The 13,095-nt window shown below is 29.8% G+C and overlaps 1 protein-coding gene across 1 annotated transcript in view; it reads right to left on the bottom strand.

Annotated features, from left to right (window-relative positions):
• The window catches only part of LOC145296658 (WASH complex subunit 5-like), a 151,949-nt gene that overhangs the window by 74,903 nt on the left and 63,951 nt on the right, over positions 1–13,095 (bottom strand). Inside the window, exons 5-6 of the mRNA XM_080142595.1 lie at positions 9,611–9,711; positions 4,874–4,996 (exon numbers count right to left, since the gene is read on the bottom strand). Coding sequence (XP_079998721.1) covers positions 4,874–4,996; positions 9,611–9,711 — 224 coding nt within the window. The remainder of the gene's footprint in view (positions 1–4,873; positions 4,997–9,610; positions 9,712–13,095) is intronic.

The following is a 13,095-nucleotide window of genomic DNA, read 5'->3' as shown; positions in this document are numbered from 1 at the left end:
TTGCAACAGAAAACTGCAGTGAACCAAAGACAAGAGGGCGTAGAAATTACATTAAATTTATTTTTCTTTATTTGATACACAATATTTCTTCAACAATAATATATATACATATATATACTAGCAGGGCTACTTGATGTTGCTTGAGATAAAAGTGTAACATATATTTATTACAATTTCTATCTCTCCATTTTTCTCTATTCTCCTCCTCTATTTCCTCTCCCACTTTCTAAACCCCTCTTTCTCTTCTGTCTTAGCTCATTCCTCTCTCTGGATAAAACCTTGTTTTAAAGCTTGTTTTAATAGATTCCCCAAGGAATGAATTGGCATCTGGAAATTAACTCCTCAATTAAAAAAAAAGATCAGAGTTACTTTCTATTAGTACATAATCTAGCTGGAAAACCGCCTCTCAGTTTAGGTGGAAGAATGAATTTTTTTTTTTTTAATTTCTAAATTTTAGATATTATTCAACTGAGCCAACTTTGATTAAGCAAATACCAATTTTGTGGGTATTTATTTTGTAGGGTCTTTTTCTTGCAACCAGACATACAAACATACATGTGTACACACAGACAACTGCCTTTTATAATATCAATAAAGCAAAGTTGTCTGTGTTTCTGTGTGTGGCTCCAGCATCACACCTACACAATTAATCAACAAACCAAACTAATCATAGATTTGGAATCCGCACCTTCGATCTGCTGTCTTTATCAACATCAGAAGTTCTTGTATCTTGTTAAAAACTGAAGAACATGCTTATAATAAATTATAAGTTGTTCACAAAACTAAGTTAGTTTGGTTGTTTTCTTTTATAGCAGTACTTTTTAGATTATTTAGTGCCAAATTTGATATTTTCAGTAAAAGTTTTTATGCTTTGAGTTATTTATCTTTTCAAATATTTATTCATGGTGTTTGGTTTGATTGTTTTGTAGAGAAAAAATGCTTTTTATTGTGTTTTGCAAAGGGAAAGGAAAAACTAATAGCATCAATGCTTGGTGCATTTTATATCAGACATCCTGATTTGATAACACCAGAAAAATAGGTTGAAATTGCTTTTTTCTTTTTTTAGGCAAATTATATTTACGTGTATAGAATTTTGAACAGGACTGTTGTATCTGATCTTGTATCTAAACTTGTGTCTTGTATCTAAATTTGTATTTGTATCCTATATAGAAAACTGAAAAACAGTTTAATAAGGAAATATTTTTGGTTTGATCATGTCCATATGGATGGGGTACTTGCCTTCAGTTCCAATATTTAATGCCAGCTTTCAGGGATCAAATCTCACACTAGACAATTGTTTTGTTTTATTTTTGTTTGCTATAACATTCCAGTCATTTCCTAGGTGACAGCGATCATTATAATAAACCTGAATAATGACTTGTTTTTATTTTAAAGATTTAAAAGTACTACTTTTATTGTGATTTAAAGTAAAACCGATTGCTTATAAGAAATTCAAATCGCATTTTCTTAATTCACAATGAATTACTACTAATCTGCTTTGTTTAAAAAGAGAAATAAATTTTTAGTTGCATATCACACTGGTTTTGCAGCAATCTGAAAATTAAATATGAAACAAGTCTACAACTGAATATTCAAAAATGTTTTGAAAAGTTAGAATCGGGAAAATATTGGAATCGTTGCATCATTAGTTTTTTGGACATTTCAATCAGTCTTAAACAGACATAACATTAAATTACACAACTTGAACTATTGATAATAAGCATTCCCATACATAGGTGTACTGTTGCAGAAGGTTAGGTATGTGTATATGCTTATATATTTGTATGTACAGGATTTATTTCTAAACTAATTAACCGATTATTATGAAATTTGGAATACTGCTGTAAAATGTATGAGTGAGGATCTGTAAAATACACAAAAGTACACTAAAAAAAAATACACAAAAGTACACTAAAAAAATACACAAGAGTACACTAAAAAAATACATAAAAGTACACTAAAAAATACACAAGAGTACACTAAAAAAATACACAAAAGTACACTAAAAAAATACACAAGAGTACACTAAAAAAATACATAAAAGTACACTAAAAAATACACAAAAGTACACTAAAAAAAAATACACAAAAGTACACTAAAAAAATACACAAAAGTACACTAAAAAAATACACAAAAGTACACTAAAAAAATACACAAAAGTACACTAAAAAATACACAAAAGTACACTAAAAAAATACACAAAAGTACACTAAAAAATACACAAAAGTACACTAAAAAATACACAAAAGTACACTAAAAAATACACAAAAGTACACTAAAAAAATACACAAAAGTACACTAAAAAAATACATAAAAGTACACTAAAAAATACACAAAAGTACACTAAAAAATACACAAAAGTACACTAAAAAAATACACAAGAGTACACTAAAAAAATACATAAAAGTACACTAAAAAATACACAAAAGTACACTAAAAAAAATACACAAAAGTACACTAAGAAAATACACAAAAGTACACTAAAAAAATACACAAAAGTACACTAAAAAAATACACAAGAGTACACTAAAAAAATACATAAAAGTACACTAAAAAATACACAAAAGTACACTAAAAAAATACACAAAAGTACACTAAAAAATACACAAAAGTACACTAAAAAATACACAAAAGTACACTAAGAAAATACACAAAAGTATACTAAAAAGATACACAAAAGTACCCTAAGAAAATACACAAAAGTACACTAAAAAAAATACACAAAAGTACACTAAAAAATACACACAAAAAAGAAAATAGAAATACAAGAACAAAACAAAAAACAAGATTCCTGGGCAAAAGCCAGATTAAACATCATGGTGTGAGGCATCATTGTGATTAGTTTATTGAAAACACCTTACTAGCTGCAATGACTATCAGCAATTTTCTTTTACTTTCTATCTGGACCTAAAACTAAGCGAAAATTCATGAACAGAGTCTTTCATCAAACAGCTCATTTGTGGAACAAAATACCTCTGAGCTGCTGCCCAGCTGAATATAAAATGGTCGCTTTCAAGTCTAACATAAATAGGTTATTGATTAGCTGTCGTCTAAATCCAACGAACTTATCTAATTTCCACTATCACCAACTATCAACCCTTATCCTTGAGTGGCCTCCAGGCCTTGATAAGTGGTGACTATATGGTAAAACTATATATATACATATATATGTAACGTATCTATGTTATTTGGCCCTTTTTTGTTTTGTTTACATCGCCTTTCTTTTGACATTTTTCCCTTCATAGAACTGAGATTTGTCGTTGGCACAGGCACAAAATGGTTATTAATTTCTTCAGCTCAATTCAAATCGAGCCAATGTGAGATTAATTCTCGATGGGAGGTTAAAAAGAAACAAAATCAATAGTGACCGGAAAAGTGTTTAAAGTACTTATTCAAGTAATAAATTGAGAAAATAATCATTTGAGCGAGATATATGACATCATATTTAGTGTAACATCCATTTTACATCCTCACATCGTGAACTGAATATTGAATATGCTCTTATTTTATTGCTTTATTATTTTTTTTTTATTATGCCATCTATATATAGAAAAGACAAAATGTGTGTGTGTGTGTGCTATTTTTGTGTATGTCCGGCAAAGGCATTTTTGGAGGGAGTCTCCGGGGTTTACTATGTCTTAGAACTTTTTATATACTCCTTAGATTATAATATCTACGATTTACGAAACGACGCTGTGAATATCTTTTATTTCAGTAACTTTTATCTTACAAAAATTTGCGCTGTGAATTCGTTTTCTCTACTACTAATACTACTACTACTACTACTACGGTGTGATATTTGACCTAGAAAACCATACGTTGACATTCAATCCCCTGCGTTTTGAAACGTTTATTTTCAGCTGTTCTCAAGTCCCTGCCTTTGTGGCGTCATGCTATGTCATCAGACTATTAATCTCAAGGCTTCGGGTTCGAGCCTACCTCCCTCCCAAAACTTTTTCACATTTTTTTTTGCTTTTGTTTTTCCGATTATTTTTAACAAGTTTAACATCGTTTTTTTAATATTACAACAGGGATATCACTTCGCTTATTATTTAGTTTCCATTTTATTTTGACCCCCCCCCAAAAAAAAACACACACACACACACACACCTCCAAACACCCAGGCAACACCGGGCACCCCTGCTAGTGGTGTAAAAAAAGATAAAATGAACAGTAATTGCAAATTCTCTCCCAATTTCCGGATTTTGTAATCATGCCCAAGTATATTTTATTTTCTTTTAATGAATTGGTAGGTGCTTTTTCTTCTAATGAGTTAAGGATAAAATATATTCATTGATTGATATAATAATTAAATGAATCATTTTGTGCTACAGAACAGGTGCTATCAAGAATTGTGCATGTCAACATACTTAAAGGAATAAATGGTAAGATGGTCAACATCTTGAAATTTGGAATATAGGCTTTTGTCATTTATTTATATATAAATATATATACATTATTTATTTATATATACATTATTGTCCGTAGATAAAATCTCAAGGTGTCAAGTCATTGAGCTGTATGTGATTTGCATGCGTGTGATAGCAAGAGACTATAAAATAGAGCTGAATTATTTTGAGAATAGAACGAGGAATGCGTTCATGTTGAAAGGGAATTTACGTATGGTGACCATTTTTAAGACGGTGAGAGAACAAAGAGAAGTGAGAGAGAAATTATTATCTTTTAGACTGCTGCTGCAGCAAACAAATTACTTTATTTTTTAAAATTCTTTATAATTATTTCAAAAGTCCAAGAAATTTTACAATCTTTATTTATCTTTAGATCTACGCTATCGTTTCCGATTTTTTCCCGCACACTAAACTGGTTGATTTCTGAAACCTACTAAGATGCAAGTGTAGAATTTGGCACTTACCTGAAGAATGACTGGGGGTAATTTGGCGGACGTTTTGCCCCTGGAGTGTTGGAATAACCAGTGCTTCTTAGTAATTTACAGACTTCGTCAATGTTGGAATCATCAGCACCAGTTTTTTGAGCACTGTTGTCAAAGATAAAAAGTTTCAGTAAATTTACAACAATTTATCATAATTGAAGCAAGTTTTATGGATGAAATGGAATTTATGCAGAGAAGGTATTGTGCTAAAAAACAATATTATTTAGAAACCCCTTCTTAACATGAAACCAATATTATTTAACACGAAGAGAGAAGGGTGTTTTGTAACTATTCTGTACTTTCACCTAACAATTTAATAAACAAATGATACTGTAAAACTTGAATTTAACTTGAAAATCCTACCAAAGAATAGCAAAATACTAAGTACCGATAAAATAGTTATCCACAGACGTGTTCCACCATATCTGCAGCTCATCAACACAGCTGACTATACCAACCTTCAAACCTCAGTATAGTCAGTCACACTGATGAACCATAGATATGGTGAAACACATCTCTGCGGATAATTATAAATAAAATAGTTAAGTAAATACATAAACAATGAATATAGGTATATATATAAGATTTGTTTTGCTTTTTTTTGCATTATTAACAGCTTTGAAACACTGTTTTTTTTTTGTTTTTTTTTTTTTGCTACCTTAGCGTTCTTTGAAGAGCCATAAGCTCTTTTTGTTATTCATATATATATATATGAGCCACGCCTCTTTTTTATGGGACATATTTTTATTACTTTTTTTATTAAATATAATTGTGTACATAAAAGTTATACATGCATGTTTCTAGTTCTCAGCCATCATCAGCAATAATTCCGAGTACTTGAAGCAACCAAGTAAAACTGAGCAGACTGGTAGACTATTTACAATTTTTGTCAAATTCGTTCATAACCAAATAATTGAAACCAAGAAAACAATGAGACTGAAAAGTTTGATAGACTTTGTTAAGCAGATACAAGAAATGGTGTTGATGCTTATTCATATGAAACAGGATATTTAAGGCAAAAGTTGATTAAAAAGTTCCTCAATCGTGTTAAGTAGTCCTACAATGAGATCACAGGATGACCTTCACTATATGAATGATATTTCAATGTCTTCTCTTGTAGATAAAAAAAGAGTACTCGATGAGAAAACACAAACCACAACACCAAGTGAAAAACACTAATCACAAAATTACACTGACTCATCATCACAATAGGAAACAAGTTATTCTCTACCTATGAATCAGAGAAACACTATTAGATAAGTTATGCTTTCTGTGCTATGGCCACCAGGCACAATAAATTTGCAAGAAGCTGAAAAGACAGTAATCCACATTTCATATTGCATGGATAGTTAATGCACCTGAAGTATTAGGTACAGAAAAAATATGGATAAATTTGCATCTGCCAATAGAAAACTTTTGTCCATTTCACAAGACATTATAGTCTTAGCTTCTTAAAGATGGACATAAATGGCAAAACATTTAGTATGGTTGTACATCATCTGTCTAGAATTGATTGGTTTGTTAAATGTTTGTAACATTGTGCTTCTAACTCAGTTTTAAATCACGATACAGTTCAAACTGAAATTGAGATGAATCATGAAAAAAATCTCTTCCATTATCCAGGTATTCAAGCAACTTTGCTATGCAATAATAATGATTTGGATGAGGAAACTTTTTCTGGACATCAAACAACCCACAATTGAAGTGGTATAATTATACAAAACAATGTATGTCCTATATCAGTTACATGAGGTTCCTCTAACATTTCAGGTATATCTCTGAAGAGAACAAGAAAAAAGCATTGAAGCCACTAGAATATATCAGATTACACACTCTCATCAGCCTTCATGCCAATCGAGATATCCATCTCCCTGATTGTAATGGTAAAAAAGTAAGTTCAGTTTAATGGATTTAATGTCGTTCAACCTTCACCTGGCAAATCCCATGTTTTAATTTTCACCCTTTTGCAATGATTTTCCCAGGTTAAACCCCAAATACAAAGTTTTGCATGGATATACATTAAGTTTGATATCTGTAGACCAAACACTGACAGAGGAGCTTGACAGGCAAAACTTTTTAAACAAATATATATACACATACATAAATATATACAGAAAGAGGTTTGTGTTTATTATAACCTTTTTACGTAAATATTACACAAGTATAAATCATAAAGTGATCATTTCCATAAGAAAACTGAAAAAAACTAAACGGGAATGAATAAAAATGAATGTTTAAAAGAATATACAAATTAACTAAATCTTTTACAGATGAATGCAATTCCTGACCCAAAGTTGTATTTTATTTTTAAATAAATAGAAAAAAGGGTTTTTAATATGAATATCAATACACAAAACAACTTAAATTTATAGGAGTATAGATTTTGGATGAAGGAAACAACTGGTAAATTACACAAGAATGCAAATATATTTAAGGTTAAAATGATGTTTTAATGAACAACAAGTAGAAAAGTTGTGAGACTTCATAACTCTGACAACATGAAGATTGGCCAAATTTTTATCTGGACCCTATTTCTACATATCATATCAAGTCATGTCATGTCATATTTCTACATATCATATCAAGTCATGTCATGTCATGTCATATTTCTATATATCATATCAAGTCATGTCATGTCATATTTCTACATATCATATCAAGTCATGTCATGTCATGAAAATTTTGCCAACTCAAAGGCTAAAGACTGAAATTTTCGATAATGATTGCCGTTATAAAATGGCATCAGATTCATATATCAAAATTTTAAAAATCAAGAACTGAATGCCATAAAATTTTCAGCTTTGATGAAAATTTTCAAGGTCAAAGCTATATTACATGGAGGATATTATTAGCTACAATTTGGGTAAAGCAACTAGTCTCTATGATGAAGAGACCCAAAGTTATTGCCAAATGTATAGCTTTTACCTTTTCTTTAACCTTGACCTTTAACCTTTAAACTAGATATGTAAGAATTAAATAAATTCTAATTTGGATCATTATCAATATTTTGACCAAGTTTAGTGATGATTGGTCAAACGATGTGAACTCTAGGCTTTACTAAAATAAACAAATAGACAGTTATAAACATGACTGAAAACATAACCTTTTCGGTGGAGGTAAAAACAACTATAATTTTGTGTGACAAGTCATTTTGGTAGAATATAAAAGCCTCTACTTGAGAAATATCAAAATTTAACAAAAAATCTATTTTTAAGTTATACATTTAAAATATTGAAGACGTAATACAGAAAATGTCTGAAAAAAAAAAAAAAAAAAAAAAAAAAAGACTTTAGCTATTATGTTCAACATTTATATAATAAATAATGAAGAATTTAACTGAGAATACAATGAACTTTACTACATATTTGTATGTTTATTATTTTGGGTGTTACTAGGGTTGAAGTAAGACATCATGTTGTATTTGAATGATTGTCAGCCATCTTTAAATATGGCTGACATTATCGCGAGTGCGCAAAATGTATGTTTGTGAAAAAGTATATAATGGTCAGGAGTCTGTTGGCATTTTGCCACCATTTTTTCTTCCACCCCCAACCGAGGTCACAGAATCAAAAGTCTAGAGGGATTTTGACCTTTGGGCCAATAGCCTATTAGTGTCCTTGTCTTATATTGCTAAAAAGTGTATTTAACTGTATCTTTATTTGAAATTATGATGTGAAAATATATCTTCAAAAGCTGAAGTGAAAAAGAAAAAGATAAAATTGCACTGTATAGTGCTTTAACGACTTATTATTTTTTAATAATTCAAATATATTCGGTTAAAAAATGTTTTTTGTTTTAAATTTTGGAATGTATTTTGTTGAAGAAATTTATTTCAGAAGCATTTTTTAATTGTTTTTCTATGGCTCATTTTAGATCATTAAAATATGAAGGTGAGAAAAAAAAAAACTGAAGATTTTTGACATCTCAATTTTTTGATTTTATTCTTTTGTTGTTTTATTTCTACCAGTGGAGTAATGGAACTCTTATTTAATATGTATAAGAAATTATTTAATGCAAATACATTATTGATTAATTGGTTATTTTTAAATCTTTTAAATTTAAAAGTGTAAGGAATCAAGTTGCCAACCAAAAAGTCTTCGTATTATTTGAATTCTTTCAACTACTGTTTTCATCCTGAGCATTATTTTCACAACATTTCAGTTGATGTAACCTCTGACCTTCTTCAGATTTGAAAATCTCTCTGTTGAACTTAGAAATCTGCACAGAATTATTTAATTCACAGGGGTAGCATGCACACGTTCCGCCATGAATGATCAGATAGAAGTCTGATGTAATTTGTGAGTACTCTGCAAAGACCCATGACATAGTGATATAAATACTTTGTAAAATTCAATTGCAACTTATACTCTTCTGAAGGTTGAAGGTTCGATCCTCAGTGCGGATGACACTCAAGACAGAATTGCGAATTACTTAGGACTTTTACCTAGTCATGGTTGATAGAACGACAAAGAGTTCCATTCAAAATTACATACAGATTCTCAAGTGCGACAGAATAATTCCAGAGTTTGACAAGAAACACGTGAAGGAAGTTGGAGGTTACATTGATTAAATTGTTGTGAAAACAGCTTTCAAGATGCGAGCAGTAATCTGAAGAATCCAAACGATACAAATTATCCTCATCTCATGAATTCAGAAAATATACATGTGAGAAGTTCTCAAGCTTTAAAGGTGCAAATTGTTTGTGTGAAAAAAACTGACCTGTATCGAAAGTAACAAACTAAAATCCGTTCTCTAATGATTCCTTCGATCTTCATGTCAACCGTCAGCAACATAACACCATAAAGAAACAATGCTTCGCACTGAAAAAGAAGAAGACATTCATAGTCAACTAGTTATAGAACTATAAAATAAAATGCTTTAAATATTTTTTGATTTTTTAAACGAATTTGTTTATATGGATTATATATGCATAATAATGTTAGTGATTCGAACAGTATATAATAAATTAATTTGTTGATATTTATGAATATATATATATATAGTATATATAATACATTAATTTGTTCATATTTATATATAATATAGTATATATAATACATTAATCTGTTCATATTTATACCTAATATATATATAGTATATATAATACATATATATAGTGTATATAATACAATAATTTTTTTATATTTATATATAATATATATAGTATATATAATACATTAACTTGGTCATATTTATATATAATATATATATAGTAATACATTAATTTGTTCATATTTATATATAATATATGTATATAGTATATATAATACAATTATTTGTTCATATTTATATATAATATATACAGTGTATATGTTGATATTTTCTGCAAGAAATTCTGAGAAAAGATTTGTTCAGTTTCTTTTTAATTGTTTCATCCCTTTGTTCTAGCTTGGGATGAGGCATTCTTCCAGATGCCAAACATTCCACACAAGAGAACTTTGTAAGATTCTAATCATCTCTTCAAGTGCAATTGTTTGTATCTCTCTTGCACATGGTCCATCGAGTATTAGACAGTAGTTTTTTAAATCTTTTTTCAAGTGTCAGATGTCTCTTAAAATTACTGGAATGATGAACATCTTCCTAAAATTCCAGTTTCTTCCATGTTGTACATAAGACATTGGTATTCTGTTATCCGTCCGATTCTTAAATAACACTGAATATGATATTGGAACTCACTTGGAGCTATCCAAGTGAATTTTATATTCAACTTGCAGAGAAAAATAGAAGCTCAATATTTTTTCAAATTATAAAATAGAACTTAATTTAGATGCGTATGTAGATTTAAAATAGCATTTGAATCAAATTTCACAAAGCAAACATGTTCATACAAAGCTGATCTTAAGAATGCTTCAATAAATATTTTTAATTTCAAACCTAGTGTCAGGTACTACACAACATAAACAATTGGGTCTTTCATTTTGATTGTTTTGAAACAAAAACGATTCACACAAGGAAAGAAAAACAGAAAATTATTTCAAAACAAGAAAAAAACACATACAACCAACAAAAAACGAACAGATAAAATCATTTTTACTTCAAACAGGATATTTGCACAATCAGTTTAATGTTCCAATTTTCCGAGAGTGTGAAAAATATGGCAACTTCTGGCAAAAGTTCTGTTTGAAGTGAGGTAAGTATGATTTGATACCACTTATTGTTTGATTTATGACAAAAGGGGGTGGAATAAATTTATATATATATCATACATAAAGTTTGTTTATTGTACAAACATTGTTTACATGTGCCCACATATGTAATTAATGCGCACATATGCAACCAATAATGTTTGTATAATAAACAGACTTTATATCAGCTCTGTCCTCCATTGAGCAATCTTTAATAATCATGCGGGTTTCATTGGATTTACATTTAGGAAACCAATCTATACAACTATTATATATCTATATATATATAAATTTGTATTCCTGTCTGCTTGTTTGTGTTGTGGAGACGCCCACTAATTAACATAGGTGGGTGAGTGAGATATATAAAGGTATCAATCACCAATACTGGGAGAGTTCTGCAACGACCGCCAAATAGGCAAGACGCCTATGTTGCCTCCAGTAAGACATGCAGCATGCCACCTGCCGAAATATCTCCAACTGATGTATATCTGAAGACATGTAAATATGTGTATAACTTTTCTGCTTAATATATTATTGTTATACCTTTACTTTCCGTGTTCTTGTTAATTATTTGTGCAGACACAACAGTGGCAACGGGAATTCTAAAAAAGACTTACGCAGGATAAAATCCACTACTAAACACAACAGTGGCCTCGAGAATTCGAAAAAAGACTTACGCAGAAAAATCCACTACTAAACTCAACAGTGGTGTACAAAAAATACTTACTCGAGAAAGATTGAAAATAAAACTAAAAAAAAAAAAAACTTGAAGAAAAAAATCTACTCTTAAACACAACAGTAACATCGAGGATTTTTAAATATCAATACCAATAACCATTTCAAAGTGACTACGAAAGTCAAAGAAAAAAAAAAATAGGTGTTTTCACTAGTACACCGTGAACTAATTTATGCAAATTGTTTTGAAGGAGAAAAGTGATATTTTTTTTCAGTTGTACCAAGAAAGGACTTTTTTTAAAAAAGAATTCTTGTATGTAATCAAAACTTAACGGATTAAGAGAAAAAATAAAATACATTTTTTTTTATCACTCAATAGAAAAAGGGAAAAAGAAAGGTTCAACGCAAAAAATAATAGATGTATTCACATATCTACCCGAAGAGGATAAAACTTTTGATGTATACTTCAAGAGGTATGAAGGTATTTTCAAAACAGACTGCGAAAACTGGCCAAATGGAAAGAAAGTAAGTTTATTACTTCGAAAGCTTGGTACCAGTGAACATTGCAAATTTGTTGATTTCATATTGCCAAAGAGAATGAATCAGTTAGATTTCGCTGAGACCGTAAAGCTTCTTAAGGATTTATTCGGACCGAACATGTCTATTTTCCACAAGAGATGGTCATGTATGAATCTTAAGAAAACTGATGAGCAGGACTACCTGACATATGCGTCAGTAGTAAACAAAAACTGCGACAACTTCAAATTATCTGAACTCGTGGTGAATGATTTCAAATGCTTAATCTTTGCACAGAGTCTAGTATCCACAAGAAAATGAAATTACGATAATAGTGAATATAATAACTACAGAAAATGAAATTACGATAATAGTGAATATAATAACTACAGAAAATAAAATTACGATAATAGTGAATATAATAACTACAGAAAATGAAATTACGATAATAGTGAATATAATAACTACAGAAAATGAAATTATGATAATAATCAAAGGAATTATAAAAAGACAGTATCAGGTTATAATTGCAGAAGATGTGATGAAAAACATTTGGAAAAGGATTGTCCTTACAAAAATATCAGGTGCTACAATTGTGATAATGTTGGACATAAGAGTGTTTGCTGCAGAACGAAAAATAGAGTACACCAAATGAGAACAAACGACAAAGGGAAAAATAATTTACGAAAATATGTATCAGTAAATATTTTCGACAAACAAGTGAAATTTCAGCTTGACTCTGGATTGGATTTGTCATTAATAAACGTCAGCACTTGGAAAAAGCTGGGTAAACCGACTCTTCAAAAGTCAAGTAAAGGTGCACAAACAGTGACAGGAGACAAAATAAAATTCGAAGGAGAGGTCATCCTGCCCATTAATTTAAATGGC

Source organism: Euprymna scolopes, chromosome 17, assembly GCF_053919585.1.
Source record: "Euprymna scolopes isolate OS-2025 chromosome 17, ASM5391958v1, whole genome shotgun sequence".
Classification (NCBI taxonomy): Eukaryota; Metazoa; Mollusca; class Cephalopoda; order Sepiida; family Sepiolidae; genus Euprymna; species Euprymna scolopes.
This window is presented reverse-complemented; position numbering and strand designations above follow the sequence as displayed.